General features: G+C 37.5%; 1 protein-coding gene across 2 annotated transcripts in view; it reads left to right on the top strand.

Moving 5' to 3' along the window:
- Positions 1 to 21,107, top strand: part of Smg6 (Smg6 nonsense mediated mRNA decay factor) — a 262,862-nt gene that overhangs the window by 198,431 nt on the left and 43,324 nt on the right. For both annotated transcript variants that reach the window (XM_081770438.1, XM_081770437.1), the window contains 3 exons: positions 581 to 763; positions 2,187 to 2,348; positions 4,699 to 4,846. In XM_081770438.1, coding sequence (XP_081626564.1) covers positions 581 to 763; positions 2,187 to 2,348; positions 4,699 to 4,846 — 493 coding nt within the window. The remainder of the gene's footprint in view (positions 1 to 580; positions 764 to 2,186; positions 2,349 to 4,698; positions 4,847 to 21,107) is intronic.

The raw sequence follows: 21,107 nt of genomic DNA, 5'->3' as shown, positions 1-21,107 counted from the left end.
CAAAAGTAGTAGTCATCCTACGAACACACTTTTGCTGTGTTAACCCTTGGCGAAAATCGTAATAACCCATGGCACGGAAGTGCTCTTTCGTTAGGTCCATTTTTGATCACGACCACCTCGCTTCAAACTGGTACCCTGCAACAACCAAGATACCGAGTTACATACGGTTTTGCATTTAGAATGAATAATGATTATAGTTTATACCTACAACAAAATCTAACAGATTACATTGTTCCCAGTACGTGATTCCCAAAACTTTCAGTGCAACCGTCGTACGTATGGTGGTACGTGATAACGAGTATATTATTGTTTTGTATGCACGAACTTATGTGTGTACAAAAAGCCCAACACCAAATATTTTCAAAATAGGGTTTAATTGCACCAGAAGCTATGTAGTCAAGTTAGGTCTGACAAACTAATAGGACATTACAATGACAGTTCAATAGAAGCTTCGGTCTGGTAGGTGGAAGACTCAGTTTCACAATAAGCCGGACAACATTTTTGTGTGATTTTTATGTTGTTTTTGTATATTTTCTATTCCGAAGGTTAATGTAAGTATAATTTGGTTGGTTGTTTTTAGGAAGTGGCTCAAGATTGCCTTCGGTTGCGTAAAGTTCTTTTCTTCGGTACAGTGTTCCTTTGTGGTGTCGACCCACCCGTCCTGAAACTGCAGAAGTATGACAATGAGAAGAGTCAATATATTTCAGTAGTGGAAACACCGGAAGTAGCGTCCTCTAGTACACCGAATGTTCTTCTTTCACAGGTAAGATTATAGACCAAAATTTAAAATACCTAACAAAAAAAAGTTTAACAGTGTAATTTTAATATAAGAGAACAATTCAGTAGTAAGGATAGGTTATGTTTTGTTTATATGTATATTGTAAAATTCTATCCGATATAGGTTGTAGGTAGAGCTAGCCGGAATCGATTCCTACTACCGGTTTATTTTAAAAATCCCCTAATATTTTACAATATTATTAACAAGTACTAATTTTACAATTTCTCTAATATAAGATCTTGGGTAAATAGGGGTGTCCCTCGACCTGACGGTCTCGGGAAGGAATCCTCAGTAGCGTGCTACGTGAGAGGTCGTAGAAACCGCTCTACTCCACTGCAAGCAAAGGAGGGTTAAGATTACCGTCAGGCTCCACTGCAAGCCAAGCGAGGTTGTGGTAGGATTCTTCCGCTGCTTCGCTGTAAGCAGCAAAGAGAGGAAAGGCCAGGAACCGTTAACTCCGCTGCAAGCTAAGGCTCTATGGGAGGAAAGGTACCTCCTAGATTCCACTGCAAGTCTGTGGAGGTGAGACCAGGGAACTGGTAAAGATCTGGTGACGGTGGCGCTGCTGCTCCAATGTCATGTGCTTCGTGGGAGGACCCAGTGGTTTGTCGTCTGCTGCTTATAGTAAATCCACGTGGTGCGTAGTACACTGTCGTAAATCCGTGTGGTGATGTTTACAAACAGGAGCGTAGAGTATTGTTTATATACAATAACACGTGGGATATTACAACATCGTACATAAATATTCGGATGTGATGTTATGTACTGTTCTTAGTGAGAGGGAGGGAGAGAGAAAGAAAGAAAGAAAGAAAAGGAATATATTTTAGATCACAAGGAGAATCACGAAAGCACGACCTCCGACGTAGCATACGCATCAATTTGTGTTGGTAAGTCAATTAGCTCGTTCTTGAAATCTTCCTACCCATTGATACGTTTTCCTTTTGCTCCTACTTCTTCACCATATTGGTAAACCATTCTTCTGACAAGTTAAACATGTCTAGTGCCTATCAGTGAATTTAAAGTTCACCATGGTTTCAACTTCAGAAACTGTTGCTTATTTCAGAGATTAACGCGCATAAGCTATTTGTAATTTGCTTTAATTACATGATACTTTTTTTTTATTATTTTCTTAAAATATCTGTGTAATAAAATCATAGTAGCTGAGTTCTTATATAAATAGTAATCCTAATACCATCCCTCGAATCTGTCCCTTCACTTGAGCTCCCTAAGTTCTGATTTTTGCATTCAACCTTTTGAATCACAGAGGAAGAAAACTGGACACTCTACCCCTGTTTTTCTGTCTTAGTAATTGCCCCGCTTAACTACATTGGATAATTGGACTAAACATGAAGGTAGTAAAAAACAAGATTGAATGTTTTATAGTGATATTGATATTATTTTGTTTTAGAGTGACTCTGAGGTTGTGGTGGAAAGTTTCAGTGAAGAGGAGGAAGAGGAAGACCAGGAGACGGGCGAAGTGGCTCCTTCTGAGATCAGGAGTTTGCTTCATCGTAAAGAGGAGCTGGAGAGAAGGCATCTCACGCAGGAGAAGCATCGGCTGCATGTACAGGTAATAGAGGACTTCTCATTGCGAATTTCTGCAACTGTCCCTCCACTTTTTTGAAGTGACCCCTTAATGTATATATTTTCATTTGGAAATGTGAAGTTTTTGTATGTATTACTGGTTCATAGAAAAAAAAAATGTTACCACATAATATTTGGCGTTACCTGAGTACGTATTGGTTATTTAAATTCTCGAGGAGATAAGAAAGCTACAGGAATTGCGTTTTAATTGCAATTGCGTTATTTCTTTAAATGCCGTAGCATATGCTTGTAGTATTTACTGTCTTTCGTTTTCTAAGAATAATAACATACATTTAATGGCATGTGTGGAATTAGAAATGTAAGTTGTTCATTAATCCCCAATTTCAATATAACTTCTACAAAATAAGCCTCATTATTCATTAGTATGATCATAAGTATTATCCTTTCTACTTATTTGTTTTGCAAATTTGTTATTAAATGATCTGATCATACAATTTTCCAGACATAACGTTAGCATGTTCATGAGCAAGGAATCAAATCTCTTATCGTACATTTTCGATGTTTAAGAGCACAAAGGGCTAGTATCTACTTGCGTTGTTCTTGTCAATTTACGCTGTCAAAATATGAAATACAATATACGGTATTTCAACTGAAAAAGATGGTATCCTATTAGTTATACAACCTTTCGTCAAATAAAGTGTTACAAACAACCAGAAAAACTAACATTGATATACAAATATTCAGATCATGTCTTACCCCTCCCCCTCCTTTTAACGTCCAATTGCCGCCACTGTCCCTCACATATCTACGGGATCAAGCCAACAGCCAGATTCATCTATAAATGATAATTACAATATTACAACTCGAGTATTACAATATTCGATACCTGAACGTTTTAAGGGCAAAGAAAAATATTAGTATCAGTGAGTATATACATGTGAGAAATAGATGATAAATCTGAGTAGGCCGAAAATCGAACCCGGGTTCCTACGTAGTTTTCACTCCGATTTTCGTTGAGTGTACATCTATAGTCGATTTCATGTGCAAATATTATCGGTTGTTTCCTATATATCCTGAAGGTAGAAATTTACAAATAGCAATTGTGAAACTCTATAAGAACAAATATCAAAAATAAATTTCTTAGATCAGCAGTTGTCGATACATTGGTAAAAATATGCTGGAGGGCGTTCTAGTATCGGGTCCGTAGTCAGTTCTTTTTATAGTAATTTTGTGTATTTAGAATTTTGAAAGAATAGTAACATTGTCAGCAGGAAGTTAGCAGTTGTGGAAGGAAACGCCGTGATTTTTTTTTTTTTTTTAAGTTTAGACAGAAAACGCACTTAATGAATTGATAAAGTGATAATAGATAACCCTAATACTAATAACAGAAAAAATATGAGATGTAAATAGATTTACGAGTAACAGAATGGTGTTTAATAGTACAAAGTGTTTTTTAAAAGACATTCATTTCTACACTCGCCCACTAAACTAACCGTAATTCTGCTAAATTCTTTGCTAATCATTGTTGAAAGCCAAGGAGAAATGCAACAGCCTTTTGCATAATATGAAGAGGCGTTTTTTGTAAAGTACGAAAATTAGTTAACTCTCTGTACGCGACCACGTGATCATAACAAAGAGAAAGTATTAAAAAAAAAAAAAAAACAGTTACTTTTGGAGGCGTGTGTTGAAGCACCGTCAATACAATATTTCCTCAGTTGTTATCTTTTTCCTTCGAGGTACATTATTTTCTTCAGGTGACTTTTTGATAACTATGCGAATGTAGACATTTAATTTGATTTTCACAGTGTAAGGTTATGGCTAACTTTCCAAAATACCTTCTGATCTTATGTTGAATAAAATACATTAACAGCTGTACCTGATACCTTGGTGAATAAAGTATTAATAATTATCCTCCTCAAAGAAGAAGAATAGTACAAATCAAAATTTGTTTACGTGAATGGTGTGTCATGACGTTTGTGAAAGCTGCGATAATTCGTTGACTTTATTCCTGTCAACATTGATGAGAATGTTATTACTCTGAGATTGTCTTGACGTCTACTGATTCCATATCTGGCTTTCCTCTGGAGTCCAAGAAGATTTCTTCACTACTTAAAGTTAAAAATGATTCTAAATTTATATTAGAAACAGTGCGTTGAAATTTATACCTTAGCGTATTAATATTAATAATGGTTAACAGCTGCTGTATGGCAGTTTTAGGCTGAACACATACTGTGACATTTTAAGATTAGATGAAATTTTCAAAGGAAATCTCAATGCTTCCACAGTTACATGACTAACTTCCGTTCATTATAATTATTCGTCATGTTAGTATTGATTTGAAAAGAGTTTGATTTAGTATTGTTCTTTTTTGACAGGCAATCCTTCAGGAATCTGTAGTGAGTGTTGAGATAGAAGTTCGACCAAGGTTCTTAGTTCCGGATACGAATTGCTTTATTGATTATGTGGATTATTTGGAGAAGATCGCCAAAGCTGGTCCTTACACGCTGAAGGTTCCTCTTGTTGGTAAGTGATTATACTTTGTACCTTCCTCGATACTTAATTTCTTCATCGTACGATTTTTTCCATCGATCTGTCTTTATTTCTACTTTTTTTTTTCTTCCACGAGAGACACTTACTGAAACGAAAACGTTAACTTAAGGTTGAACTCGTATAAATTCAAAGGTTGTTAAATGATAATAAAGTACCACTTAATGAACGAAATTAACTGTGTACTTCTTAAGGTTGTGCGAATGAAATGCCCACCCTAGGTGTGTAATTTTCAAAGGGCAGTAAAATGAAAACTATAACAACTTGGTGAATCAAAATGGTCGCCATTTACAACCTTGCACTTTTGTCATCACTCAGCCAACTATGTTGGATTCCGTCGTGAAAAAGGTCTAGATCTGGATGTGAAGAAGTCATCGAGATACCAGAAGAGTGGTAGTTAGTGGGAGACTTACGGGGAGAATACAGTGGGTGAGGATTGCAACTCTTGGAAAGATCTTCCCCTTCCTCCCCCAAGAAGTGATTGATATGCCAGAAGATGTGGTAGTCAGTGGGAGAGTTATGGGGAGAATACGATGGGTGAGGAACGATTTCATATGCACCATCCTTTGCTCGATATGTGAGTGAGCAGTATCATGTATCGTGAGGACATCTGTTGGCATTGCTGCGTATATGCGGACGGTTTGCAATGTATTTCGTATAGCTCAGCATTGTAACGATCTGCATTAATGGTTTCAACTCACCTAAGAAAGGTAGACATAAGAATCATTCTTACCATTGACCACAATACCAGCATCAGAAGTTTCTGTGGGTAGGGAGATAGTTTAGGAAACCTCCCTGAACGTTGATAATGACCCAACTGTTGTCCTTATCACTTACAATTGCTGTCTTAACAATAAGTTTTCATTTGAAGTGACACTTTTTAGGTTATCCCTTACACTCAGACAACTATATAATCTTGAAGCAATTCTGGGATTAGATTGATTTGGGTTGAACTTTCCTTTTAGCAGCGATGTTGTATGAGATGTGGACCTACGGCTTAACGTGGGATCTAAACCACATGAGCTCCTTCCGGGAATCGAACTCAGCGCCATAGCAGTTCTTCTTCGCCAGTGTTAAGCATGACTAACTACTTGACATGACCAATTGCACAGAGCCTCCGAATGACAGTAGTATGGTGTCTGCAGTGGCACAAGCACTTTGTTGAGGGTCTGCTTGCATAGTGTTCCTGAGGAATTAATCTGAATATGATGTTGTTTAGAACCCATGGGGCTGTCACCGGAACGAAATTTGACAATCCAACAGCGAATTATGCGTTCATTCGCATTTGTGGCCCAAATGCACTGTTAATATATATATGTTGCAGCTTGTTGTTGATGATGTTCCAATGCAAATTCGTGAAGAAAGATCACTGTCAGTTGTGTGTTCTCCATGGTGCACTTTCATACGACCCTGTTCAACAGTGCAATGCCTCCGGACTGAACGGTACCCTAGCCTATTTGCTGTGTTTGTAACGTTAGATGCGTAACCGTGGTCCATCCCTGTGTTCTGTTGCTGAAGTGAGTTTCCCTACAAGACGTTAAATCAGACTTTTGGTTCGCACCAACCTAATATTAAATTAGATATTATACACAAGGAGATAATTCGGAAGTTTTAATTTTGCTGTCACTCAATTATTTCAAGTACATAAGTTGTTTATCCACTTCTCATTAAAGTAAGACCGTCTCCATGATTTACAGTAGATTATTAAATTTGTCTGACCTGTAGGATTAGGATTAGGAATTAAATTTCTGGGCTTTAGGCATCTATGGCCATGTTAGCCCGTCACTAGGATTAGGATTAGGAATTAGATTTCTGGGCTTTCGGTATCTATGGCCATGTTAGCCGTCACTAGGATTAGGATTAGATTTCTGGGCTTTCGGCATCTATGCCCATGTTAGCCCTTTACGTATGAGGAATGACGTTCCTCGGCGAGCACACTATCCAATGAAAGAGATCATTATGTTAAGTACCATCCCGGCATTTGCCTGGTATGAGTGAGGGAAACCCAGGAAAAACCTCACTCAAAATGGCTGGTCTGAAAAAACCGTTACACTTTTTCGACCGAGTGTCCCCACCGAGAATTAAACTCGGGACCGCTCGCACCAAAAGCGAGAGCGTTAGCGACTACGCCACGCTGGCCTTGTCTGTCCTGTAATATTCAGTACCGAAAATTGGGATTACTTTTTCATACTACCCCTTGTTATTTGTTGCAATTAATTTTTCTTCTTGTGATGTTTCTAGAGCTTAGTCCATGTTACCTTTTCCTACAGTCTAACAAAATTTTACTGAGACTGAAGCCTTTCAGAAGCCAAAATGTGCTGTTTCCAAGTAGCCACGCTTTTGAGACTACTTGAAAAAATATATGTATTTTCATAGTAGTATGAGCTGTGTGAAAGATGGAACTATTTGGAAAGAACCCTTTGCAAGATCACATTTTCCTGAGAAGATTGAAATGCAACATGCCTATGTTTCTTTCATAGTAGTGTGTTCCTAGGCTGTTCTAAATAAAAAATAGTGACTTTTTTTTTTGCGCACAACCTTTTAGTTAAACACAATAAATTGTTGAACGAATCTAAACTACCTAAAGTGATAAACTTGTCTTCCTGAAGACCTACAGAACCGGTATTTAAAAAAAAAAAAAAAAAAAAAAAAAATGCAATATGCTTTTATAAATGGTAGTTTTTCAAACAATGCAAAGAAAAGTTTGGCAAATTCCAATACACGCATTACCTCTCTTGAGAATTCTTTAAGACACTAAAACATGCCTTACTTAATTTTATTAAATTTATGTATGTATTAGATCAGGAATTACCTTACATTGGTTTACAAAATTACCTTGTACCATTTTTACAAGTATACACTTATGTTAACTCTTTGCAAAAATATTGTATGGCACTGTTATAATAACAGTAATATAATACAGTACAATAAGGACAAAATTTCATATATTGAAATTCTTTGCTGCAAAGTCATATGGAAAAACAACTTGTTCTCTGAAGTTGTAGGTAGAGTCAAGCAAAACTTCAATAATGTCATCGTTCTCTATTCTCTGAGCAGTATCATCATTTTTAGTAGAAAAACGGAAGGAAATAAAAGAAATGACCATAGATTGTCCCAGAAAGGAAGTGGAAATGTAAAACTAATTCGTCTCATTAGGAAACTTCTGAAAGCAATTATATGTAGCACAACCAGGTGAAAATCACTTTTCATTACAGAAACACAAGGACAATTTACAAAAAATTCAAAAAACTCACAAAAAAGTATCAGTTGCTGTGAGAATTTTTATACCAGTCTAAGAGTAGAATGTAGCTAGTGCTAGCTATATTACTGATCTGTGGAGCAAGTAGTTTTACATAAAAATATTCTTTCTTAGTGATTCGTTTCTGGTTAGAAGATAACGCAAAGTTTAACTTTTCCTAGTCAGCCCCCCTTTTTTAAGACAAAAAATTTTCCTTCAGAAGCATTAGTCCAGCTCTGAGTGTAGTGCATTTTGCCAGAGTCCAATTTTGCTGACATTTCAGTTTATTTCTGTTGCGTAAAGAATAGTTCAGTTTTATGTGCTATGTGTATTGCATGTGGTTGGAACAAAAGGATAGGTTCTTAGAAGAGGAGATTAAAAATTAATAATAATAATTAGCAGGAAGTTACAAGAGCGATCAGAGACACGAAAAATAAATATTATTTCTTTAATGTGTTTAATTTGGTTTTCACAATTCAGTGGTAAGAAATTAATTTCTATATACTGCTGTTTGTGAAACTTGCAATATCAACAACGATCCGTGTGGAGTGAAATTTATACAAGACGTTCGTTATATGAGGGAGAATCGGAAACTAAGGTTTCAAGGCAGATATTTTGGAGTTTCGTCTGGTATAGAATAATGAGGAGTGTGCAGTAATTTTAATACATGGATATTAATAATGGATGTAGAGCTTCAGCCACCCGCCACCTACGGCGTTAGTTGTAGGATGATGACTCGTTTGGAAAACTGGTGTCGCGAAGAAGTCCGCTTAGTTTTTCGATTTCTGTGGGCGAAACATATAATCGCTGCTGAAATCCACCTGCAGCTGGTACAGGTTTACGGAGAGATTATAATGTCTCGTCAGAATGTCGTAAAATGGTTTTGAAAGTCTGCGGCTGGTAAAATAAACGTCACCGAGGAGGAGCGCAGTGGCCGACCCGGCACGCTGGAACATCATCGACCACCTTCCCTACAGCCCAGACGTCGCTCCAAGCAACTTTCACCTGTTGAAGAAGGCCATCGCTTTGCTTTAGACAACTTGGTGACTTGGTGGCTGAACACGCAAGGACAGTATTTTTACCAGGGGGAAATTTTAAAACCTCATCCCACAATGCAACAAGTGCCGCAAGTGATATGGAGACTGTGTTGAAAAATAACCTAATGTATGTACTATCTGTTGGCTGTATTGGTTGTATGAAATAATATATACATGTTTCACTGCAGGCTTGGTAACCTTACTTTCTGATCACCCCTCGTATTACTGTGTATGAGCTCCGTCATGGCTATATAGTTAGCGTACGTGCGTTAGGCGCGAGAGATCCGGGCTTGGGAGCTCATGTTGATGGGATACCACGTTAAGCTGTATGTTCACGTCTCACGCAGCCCCGCTGCTAGAAAGGACGCTAAACTCAACTCAGACCAAACATTATAATACATAAATGATTACGTCATGGCATAGATTCAAACTTTTGTGAAATGTGTTTGTTAGGAGTTGCCTGTCATTGCTTGCATGCGAGACTAAAAGATATTGCTCTGTCTGCTGGAAAACTGAGGTGAATAAGGTCTTGTCTATTCATATCCCATAAATGTCTGATGGACGACATGTCAGGCGACCGTGCAAGCAAGGGAAATAACTGTACCCGTTCTTCCTCAGAGAACGCTTGCACATTGCGAAGTCATGAGGCTTGCCATTGTTCTTCTGAAATATGACATCCTTAGTTATCTTGGGGAGGGCTATATGACGCCAGCCTCTAGAACTTCCTTGATACAGCGGTCACTGGTGAGATTGTCTTCAATGCGTAGTACCAGAAATTGTATAATTTATCTAGTGACGACCCACAGTACTACACATGTCGTTTCGCCATGTGACTGAAATTCACGCTAGCAGATTGCGATTTCGGTTATTCTTTCCTTCGTGATGGTCCATTTTCATAAACAGCAACAGTATGTATACAGACTGCCAAAAAATTAAATACCTGAAGAAATAACCCTATGTCACGTAATTTCGTATACGCGTATACATGGGCGGTATGTAAATGATTGAAGTTGCAGTGATCTGTGACGGCCAGAACAGCCACTGGAGCGTTAAATGTTGTCACCTCATAATTGTGTTATCAGCCCTGAAGGCTGATATATATAAGGGGCGTCAGATGGCTAATGGGCAAAATAAAGGACTACGAGGAATTCCACGTGTCGTGTGAGACTGCGTCACGGACACTTGAAAGATTTTGAAAGGGCTCTTACTCTGGATCAGCATGTGTGGCATTCGGGATGTAACAATGACCCGATGTTGGGCTGAATGGAAGTGTGAGGGATACCACAGGCGTTATCAAGGTTCCGGTCGACCAAATCTGACCACAGCAAGCAAGGATCGCCATATTGTGCGCCAAGTGCATCGTAACCCCTTCACATCTACGCTTGCTATCTGCGTCCTTCTGTGTGACATCTCTTGAGGCAAATATCCTGGGACTACCTTTCAACAAGACAACATTTATCCACACATGGTACGTGTCTCTATGAACTGCCTGCATGATGAGGTCAGAAAGGTCCCCCAATCTGTCTCCCGTATAAGTTGTGTGGGACCAGCTCGGATGTCAACTCCGTCCATTGTAAATATCCAGAATTTCGCAGGCCAGATACAATTCTGGGCAGCTTGCCTAACATACTTCTGACGTAGTGACAGCACTAATGCACATTGGTGGCCGTTCTATTCATCACAAACCATTTTAACTCTTAATCATTTACAAACTAGTCGATTGTATGCATGTGTACCATATAACGTCATTTGACCATTCCTTTCAAATGTTTAACTTTTTGTCTGTCAGTGTAATATATATATATATATAAAATATGAATATATTTATAACTCATTAGCTGGAACAAAGGAATCGCAGAGGATAAGAAATACAAATTTCTAACCAAATCACTTTTTTTTTTAAAGTAACTTCTGGTATATACAGGATGGGCCATAATTCTCATTACATGTAATCAAGTCATAGCAGGTATTGTCAGTTGCTTTAGATCACTTCGTGCGCTGGATATTGTGATCTAGAATATCGGTGTGAGCATCATCGTGATCATAACAGCTGAATAGAGTATCATGTTCGGCGAGAATTCTTGCAGAGAAATCTGTTTCGATATTTTTGAATATTTCTGTTTCTGTGGCCTGCAGTTTTGTCGTTGTTTAGTAGTGTTATTCAGTTGAACTTATTAATAAACCTATACAAACAGGAGTAACAAGCCAGGAATCTTTGGTAGACAGATTAGGGTGGCTGCCGACAGTCTCTCTGATCCGCGCCAAATCTATTTCTGTGGATAGAATTGATTTAGGCGTGCGTGAGCAGTGAGAGTGGTATGTGCGTCTTGGTGCAGAATGACGTTAACAGCCATTTCCGTGAGCTCTTTTAAAACTAGTCCCGTGACGTAGCATCGTATGACTGCCCATTAAGGTTAGTTTAAAGGGACAAGTTTTGCCGATAGATGTCACTACAGTCTTCGTATCTCTCTAGTGTATTTTTCATCTTTCTCGAAAATTCACAATTTTTCTTACAAATTTCAACCTACAGACTTCAAATTTTTAGAGAAGAAACAATCGAAGGCAGCAACCCGTGCCGATGTTTTATTTAGAATTTTTTTTTATTGTTGAAATGGGTTGATTGTTGTAATGGTCCAAACCTTTAACAATGGAACTGTTTCAACAATGAAGAAAATTCTAAATAAAATATCGGCACGTTATTGTTGCCTTTGATAGGCTAAGTCTGTAGGTTGAAATTTGTGAGAGAAATTGTAAATTTTCGTGGAAGGTAAAAAATACATGAGAGATATACGAAGACTGTAGTGACATCTATCGCCAAAATCCCTTTAAATCATCCTTAACAGGATCATAGTGGGGGAAAAAGTACTGAAATGTACGTTATTGTAGGGATGCCGTCCTGTGTTATCACGTGTAGTGGACTTGTCTGTAATTCATAGATATTCTCCTTGGTCCAAGGCAGAAGATTACCACAATTTTGTAGAATTGGGAAATTACACATTCATCTATAAGCAGTTACGTTAATCGTTATTCGAACGAACGGAGCGCAAGCATTTCAATGAATATCCATATCAGTGTCACTGAGTTACTGTATAAACAGTAATCGAAATTATTACATACAAGCAGTTCGTGGCTTATATTCGCTAATGCCCTTGTACTACGAGGGTAAGTCAGTAAGTATCTGCAATCAATTTTTATGATTTATTACAAGAGTACAATATTATAATTCATATTATTTTGCAACATAGTCACCCTGCTTTTCAATGTAGCTGGTCTATGCTTTCCGATATCTGCAAAAAATGTTTTTGGTTGCGCATCAAGCCACGAATGCACTGCTTCGTTCGCTTGTTGATTGGAGCTGAATCGACCGTTTCTGAGGTATCTTTAAGTGCACCAAAAAGATGGTAATCCGATCGAACTCGGAACTGTATGCAGGATGCACCAATACCTCGAAACGTAGCGTTTGAAGAGTTTGAGCGGTGTGGGCAGCAGTATGTGAACGTGCATTGTCATGCATCACAAGAACGCCCTCCGACAATCGACCTCTGCGTTTATTACGAATTGCGGGCTTCAGCTTGCTTACCGGCATATCGCTGTACCTTTTACTATTTATTGTTGACCTTTTTTGGGGGGGAGGGGAAGCAGGTAATGTTCCAGAATTGGCACTTGTAAAATCCAAAACACTGCTAGCATCACTTTCTCTGCAGAAGGTTGACTTGAATTTCTTCTTGACCGGAAATCCAGGGTGCTTCCATTCGATTCTCAGGCGTTTGTTCTCTGGTTCAAAGTAATGAATCCACTTTTCATCTCCAGTGATGATTTCGCCTGAGAAACGCTTCACCTTCGTTAGCATAACGGTTCAGTAGGTGCTGACAGATCCTCACACGGTTTCGGTTGTGCTCGTCAAAGTTTTTTAACCATTTCGCACAAACTTTGTGAAAGTTGAGCATGTTATGCATGATATCATATGCAGACCAGAGGTGAATGCTGTACCACTGAGCCACCGCTGCCCTCTACATTGAATGTGAAGAGGTACAAAAATGGAAAACAATACACCTGCAAGAGCTTAGATTATGCGAAAATGATGTCAAATAAATTCAAGTTCTTTTGCTACTTGTCGCGGCAACCACTTTAAGATAAAATAGGTAATAAGTATAACAGCTACTTTTTGAGTAAGCACACACACATATTCAGACCTGCATTGTATATAAAATTCAGACGTAAACGTTGTTTGCTTTATTCTGTATATTTTCAATTCCTTTGTTTTTCATATATTCTAATCTCCGGGACAAATCTCCGTTCATGCATAATAAGGATTACCCGTATTTTCACAATACTCCTTTTACCCACTGGTATTGAAGTTCTCCCTCCTCTCTCGGGAGAAATCGTTTGAAATAATCACTGATGAAGTTAATCCACGATGTCATTTATCAAAACTTCATGTTCTTAAAATCTGACTTTGTACGTACTTCATAGTTTTTATGGGTTAGGATGAAGTCGTGGAACGATGGTCGCATTACATGGCAGACGCGGCTGTACATGGATTAGGTAAAGGAGGCTACGGAGTCCAGCTGGTCTGAATTGTGTGCTACAGAGTGCGGAAACAAACAACTGTTTAGGCATTTTGAGAATGTTGGCAGACATGTAGAGCAAAGTAATGCATGTTTGATTTTCGAATTTTGTGGAGAGAAGGAGTTGTGCAAAGCTATCACAATCAGAAAAAAAGACCATATTTTTATCACTTTGTCATCCATGCCGAGACATACTCTTTTATCGAATTTTCCTGTTAACTCACAACATTTCTCTCTTCCGCGTCGACTGGAAACTATTTTTCTTATTTTTAAAATATCCATTTTCTCAAGCAAGGAAGACAGAATGAAACGTATAGTAGAGGCAATGAAGGAAGAAGAAAATTTCCTGGTTTCCTGTCACAAATCCCTGAGTTGAATTGAGAAGTTTTGTCATCTATTACAGACTTCATAGGCACCCTGTAGAATTGTAAGAAAGCCCTTTTTGTGTTATCAGGCATTTTTTTCTAATAAAAGTTTTTTTTTTCTTTCTTCGTGGAAGATAAACTCCTCACGATTTCCCATGACAGCCTCACGTCCGTTTCTGCCTTTTGTAAAGAATGATTGAGTTTGAAAATACCTTCGAGGACTCTTGTGTTATCATGTACCGTTATTTAATTGTCACAACGTTTTGGAAACTATCTACGATATCTAATAAAAACAGAAAAAAGTGTGATCTTCCAAAGAAATAAGAACAATTGACCATGTGCTGGCATTAAATATTGTACAGTTGTTCTCAATCTTCTTAAAATCGAATCTCTTAATAGCCTTGCTATGTTTCTGAGGGCTTTCCAGGGAACATTACTTTTCTCAATATTATCTCACTACATAATAATAATAATAATAATAGGATCATGTTAAATAGCCGTCACCGGTGAGCAATTAAGAGGAACGAGTATTCCTTGAAATATAACAAATGATTATTTACAGGTATCTTCCCTCAGGGAACATGGAAGTGATTGTTAAAAATATAAAGAATTAAAATGCAGGGTGATCCACATAAATATGTACTGACTCATTTTTTACGTTTTTTATGGTTAGACCCTTTTTATTTCAAGTGTGCCCTCGGAAAATATGTGAAAACGTACTTTGGCCCCACCCCCGCCTCCCTCTTACGGAGGAAACCTTCCCTTTGGTTTGGGAAAACAAGTGAATGACCTTGGCTGGGTTGCCAGTTTGTCATTCAGTCGTTTGGGCTTGGTGAGTGAAGATCGTAGGCTACTTAAAATGGCTAACAAGCCAGTGCAGAGCGAAGCCTGTCAATGTGGCAACTTTTAAATATTTATTCCGTGCGAAACAAGAAGTTGAAACTTTTTTTAAATTTTTTAATTTTTTTTTTAAGTTCTTCAAACCCTAGTAACTTAAAGTGGAGGAAAATTTCATCCCACTCTTATTTGGTACATGATAATGAGTCATTAATCCTAATGTTCTGCTCTTGGGATGGTCGTGAATTTTTGTTAGGTGTATCTCTTGGATGCAAAAGTAGTATCTCAAAGAGACGACTCATAGCACTAGTTGTTAATAGTATTGCCGACGAGACGAGATTTGAGACGCCGTTTCGAAATGTATTCCTTTTCTATTGGGAAGAGCTCTGTCTCGTTTCGTAAGCAACACTATATAATTAATTGGGTTAATATTACTTTGAAGTTGTTAGATTATTGCGAATGTTTTCTCACCAAGCAGGGGAAAGCTTTGTTTTAAACAATATATATAAAAAAATTGATTACCTAAAAGTAAGCACTATTTTGCCATTTGTGTATGGCCCATTGATTTTAAGTTTTTATGCTCGTGTGGTTCCGGGTTCAGTTCTCTTCGGGGGGGGGGGGGAAGGGGGCTCAGATACAAACTCGAGTACCAGTTTGGAATCCCACTTTGAACAGTACTTCCTGTCTCGTATGGTCTTTGTGCTGAAAGGGACGTTAACTCCATATTACATTAAATTATTTTTACAGCAAAATTTAAGAAAAGATTTTAAAAAGCTTAATTATAGAGAAATCTTTTGTTGGTCAATTCAGAGTCCAAGAGCCACGAAGTTGCATTGGAGTTCGTCTATTTCAGCAGTGAGGCTATATGATACGTAAACCTACAGTTTAACATGAAATCGGAACCACGTGAGCTCACAAGGAATCGAACCCTGTCTCCTTTGCCAAGGGCGTGAACCTAACCATATAGCCATGAAGGCGGTCCGAAAACCATTAGCGATCTTCTGAAATTTGAACCTTGTACTCAAGGTGTGTCGTGCAAAGATCACAATATACCTTGTGCCCGCCCATTGTACGTAGAGGTTGAAATTTTAAGAAAGTAAGTAAAGCATTTAGTATTGCTTTCTGTTCTTTTGCCTTCCTTCCTGATGTTATTGTGAGGCAGGGCCAATGACACGGGAAGCGCTGACTGCTGGAGGCACAAGCCCCTCCCCCCACTTCTATTTCTAGAGTTAACTCACAGCATTTGTTCTCGTGGCACTTTTTGTAGGAGTCGGACGGCATTGTTTCCACCTGGGAATTAACCTCTCTAGCTGCAAGCTTTATTACATCTTACACGATTTTGCAGTTTTACTGGCTCCATATAGAAGAAATAAAACAAAAAATTACGAGTTGATTATTTTGATGCTAACAAAACACTGTTTTAAAGGAAAGAAAAAGTTATATGTATCGACCTTCATGCGTTCTGCAAAATCTTGGAGAAGTGTTCGATCGACAACTGTTTGTTTTTGTTAATCCTAAAGTTGGACAATAAGTTTGCTCTTTTTGCTTGTCAAGTGGGTATGTGAGTACCAATGCTGAATTTTACGAATTGGATTCAAATTCATTCTATTGTAAACACATCGTTTCATCGTGAACTTCCTTTCACTGTTTCATCCCGTCCCGTTAGTTTACATGAAATAATCGCGGGATATTCAACTTCAGTGTATTTTTCCTTTTATTAATTAATTTAATTAGTTATCGACAGAAAATAGGAACGAAACACTTCTAGCAATCATTGTTTCTGTTTATTGTAACTATATATAATATACTAGTCTAAACCAGAGGTTCTCAACCTTCTTTGACTGACGACACACGTTACTGAACCTTTTATTTATATATATATATCACTGAGTATTATTGTTGCCGATGGAGATTTGACTGGTATAGTCTGTCTTGATTTTAACTAATTATTGTTAAATTCTTCGCGATTTTTAAATTCTAAAATTTCGGGACACACCTTAAGGGACTGCGTCTCACACCAGTGTGTCGCGACACAACAGTTGAGAACCACGTCTAAACGACGAAAAAAGAAAGAATTGCAAATCTGGTTATGAACGTTGTTTGCTGGAAGAAATACTTAAAAAAAAAAAAAACTGTATATCACACCAAATATACGGATAATAAGGTCGACTGTATAACAGGGACGGACAGTTTCGCGCATGGATATAGTTTGGCATGAGCTGCATATAGTCTTATTCTCAAGATATCACGTAAAGTGACCTTTTATTTAAACCGACGTCTGTAAACATATTTTAAGCTGTCTAATTGCAAAGTGTCCTCAAGAGAGCTACTGTAACGTTACAAAGCTCGCCATTCTTCATGATTCACAGTAGGCTTAGGAAAGTTATTACTATTTTTGAAGGCAAAGATTAAATTGGTTATACTCTGTTAAGAAAATGAAAGATGACGAGTGGAGCATAAATAGTTCCTTATTGCCAAGTTTTATTTATTATGGGGTATTTTCTCTATTGGAAAAACGACTGTAGTAATTGAGTTTATCTATCGTGGTAGTATAGTAATCTCCAGTTGTACTTTTTTCAATTGACATTTTGAGACGATTTGCATTTAATTTGCCGAAATAATTTATTCGAAAGATCCCTCGGATTTAGGCGTGTTAAAGATTATTTTTCTTGCCATCTAGTGGCCGTATGAAAAACTGTCGTCATAATGTTAATTGTGTGTGGAGTATATCATTCATCTATTGCTTTTAATAAATAACAATTTCGGAAGTCTTACTTAGGCTTTTTTAAAATTCAAAAATCAAAGAATACTGTTAACTTGTTTGGCTCAATTTTGTTGATACTTTAAAGTATCACTTGGTGAAATTATTAGGTCCGTGAAAATTGAAGAAGTACGAGAATTCTTTCTTATGTACTCCATTGTTAGTAGGGCCTCTTCAGATTTGTTCTAAGTTGAGCATTAGCCTCACATGAAATAATATATATAACCATATCAATTTAATGGAAACACATGGAGTTGGCAACTGTCAGGCAGCGACCGTAGTATTGTGCTGTTGGTGATAATGTTTTAGTAGGGCCGGCTCTACCGTATGTGCAACATCTGCATTTGCACGGGGCGGCAAAATCTGACAACTATATTATTTAAAATAAATATTTCTTGTTGGAAACAGACTTCAATATGATCGTAATTAAATTTACTAAGCTGACTTTCTATTTGAATACTACATTCATAAAATCACGTGTAGGTCGCATTCGTTTAAGGTCACATGGACAGTGCTAAAGCAAATGGTAGTTCAAACAAATCCGAGCATGAGTGGCTTGATTGTCAAATACAAGAACTCAATTCTCGAACAACAGTGAACACTTGATCCATTTAAGTACTTATTATAGTTTTGATACGAAAACTAGTCTTGTCTAGTTCACAGATAACTTCCTTAACATTGAAGGTGGAAACAAGTTTTTTTTCAAAAAGAAAATTAACTGCTGTAGAAGAAAAATCAAGAAATAAAGATAAAAGAGCTAGTTGCACTGGGATTGCAGATTGATATATTAAGATTGAAGCTCGATATTGAATTCTATAAAAACGATTACCATCTTTCATCTGGAGGTGTGTTGGCTTTATCTTTCAGTAACATAAGAGATTATTATTTAAAGAAAAACACAATGAGATTGTATTTGTAGTGGTTATGCCTTTACGAGTGTGAGTGCTTTTCCCTCCCATTCGTTGTTCATAATGGGTTAGAATACTTAAAATTGTGTCTTTTAAGATTTGTTCTTTCTGGAGAAAGTGGGGGGCGAAAATGATGCATTGCATTGGGCAGCAAATTGTCTAGAGCCGGCCTGGTGTATTAGGGCAAACTCTGTACTACGTGAGGAGGAGTATAACAGTAGTGTGCACTGAACTGACTAGACGGTGAAAATATAAAATGCCTCATATTAACATTTCATTTACTTTGTGGGGGAAAAGGGGCGGAACTATTACTTGCTGTGTTTCAGTGGCAGATCTCATATCTAATGGAAAAGATCGTATTACGGTATTTGATCGATCTCCTGCGTAGTGAGTTTATGATAGATAGGTAACTTCATGCCCATGATTCATCTTCGGATTCTCCTATGTCATCCCATTCGCTTGTCGTTCAAGAATTCTTTGGTCACTAATTTCTAATCGTCTGCTGTATCCTACAAAGCAGAAGACAAACTATCGCAGAAGACATGTAAGTGCTTGCTTTTAGAACGTAGTGTATACACCTTATATGTATATTTTAACTAGTTGTACAGTGTTGTTCAAATGTTCTAATCACTCAGCTGCCTTGAAGTACATTATAGGCGCATTTCTCTGCAAGCAACATTTATTTTATTTTATTTTTATTTTTATTTTTTATTATTTTTTTAATTTGCTCAAGATCAATACATTAAATCATAGTGCCTGCAGTTCTCAGAATATATCTTAAACAAGTCTTTTAGGAATGAAAAAAATGCATCAAAAGATTCCGATCGTGGCCAATAATTAGTTTTTGGGTCAAGGGCCACAAAATGTTTGAACGGCCCCTAAATCGAGTTTTCGTATCTTTTACGGAATAAGCATATCATACTGAGTTAAGTGATAGTTTGGGTTTGGTTATACTATATGTTGTTCTTGAGATATAAGGCCTACAGGAACATTTTTGATTGAAATATAGGGCCTATTGGATCTTTTGATCAAAAAAATAAAAAGTCGGTCTATTGAACTAGATTCAGTGCATAGCTACTTGCTGTGATATTTGTGCAAATGAGTTGGTAGCACTGCGTGTCATTTGATTGAGAATTGTGGAAAATAGTTGTCTAACTTCTAGAATAATGAGTGACTAGTTATTTGTGAACATAAAACAGAAACGAATTGTTGACATTGTTGTTTAATGAAACGCCGTTATGTTTATTCTAAGAATAGTTGCTTTCTCATAAGGCCTTCTGTCACTTGTTGGTGCATTGAACTCGCTCTATTGGTAGTAACACTGCCTCTGGCAACCTTTGGGCGGTTTTTGCGTGCAACACAGTCAGAGCGCAACCACATAACATTCTACTTACTGCAAATACATGTCTTTTGTCACTTTCTTTGAAAGGGATAAAGATGCGTGTCTCTAATATTGACTGACATTCTGGTCTTTTCTTTTAAAATGCACTTTATTGCGTGTTCCGCGTAGTTGTGTATGGAAACTAAAATAATGTCCAGTTGTTCCATATTCAAGAGAAAAGAGTGCGTTGGAAATGTAGGATCTTACGTTTGTTAATAATTTGCTTTCTTGTTATGTAATTTTATTGAATTTCGACATCGATAAAGCTTAGACTGCAATTATGGCAGTGTATGGTATATCAAAAAGGAGTTTACAAATTTGAAAACTTATATTGATTTGTTTATTTAGGTTATAGACATGGTTTTGGTGATATTTTGTAGCAAAGTACATAAAGGTTTTTTTTTTTTTTTTTTTTTTAACCTTTTACCTTATACCTAAAGAGGTACAACGTGGTTTCCATTGGTGATGCAGCACATATTCCATCTGAAGTCGATTTCTTGCCAAGCAAACCCGCTGCATGTCAGGTTTGACTTGTTCAAGTGCGAGGTAGATCCTAGCTCCTGAGTTTTGGTAGAGAAGCCAGTAAGGGTGAAACAAACCCAGTATCCTTGATGAACCTCCAAAAGAAGAAATCAAGAGGTGGCAAGTCCGGTGAACGTGGGGGCCATGCTATTGGCCCACCTTGACCGATCCATTTACCTAAAGCAGTAAAGGCACATATCTTTACTACAACTGCCGCTAGCCGCTAGGCTTGTTTCTGAATTATTGTACTACGTGAGTCAAAATTTCATATATTTTGCTACAAGATGAACCGAAGCTATATCAGTAAGATAAATTAATAAATCAGTATCAAGTTTCAAAGTTGTAAAGCCCTTTTTGACAATACACCCTGTATAATAGAAACAAAGATTGTAGATATCATAGAAAGGAAGTGGATGTTGTTCGGCTGTAACAGATGCTTATTTGACACACATACAGTTAATTTTCTGGCTTTTGGCTCGGGAGCATTGATGAGAGTAGGAATTCTGAGGTCTCCCTCTTTTCTCAAAGTAAGTACTAAAGAATTTCCCCCAAAGTCTAGACGTAGCGAAATTCTTTTCTCGCAACCGGAGACCTAGATTCGATTCAATTTATTGCAAGCA

This window comes from Thermobia domestica, chromosome 9, assembly GCF_964235325.1.
Source record: "Thermobia domestica chromosome 9, izTheDome1.hap1.1, whole genome shotgun sequence".
Taxonomy (NCBI): domain Eukaryota; kingdom Metazoa; phylum Arthropoda; class Insecta; order Zygentoma; family Lepismatidae; genus Thermobia; species Thermobia domestica.
The sequence above is the reverse complement of the archived record's forward strand: the minus strand, read 5'-3'. Positions and strand labels throughout refer to the sequence as shown.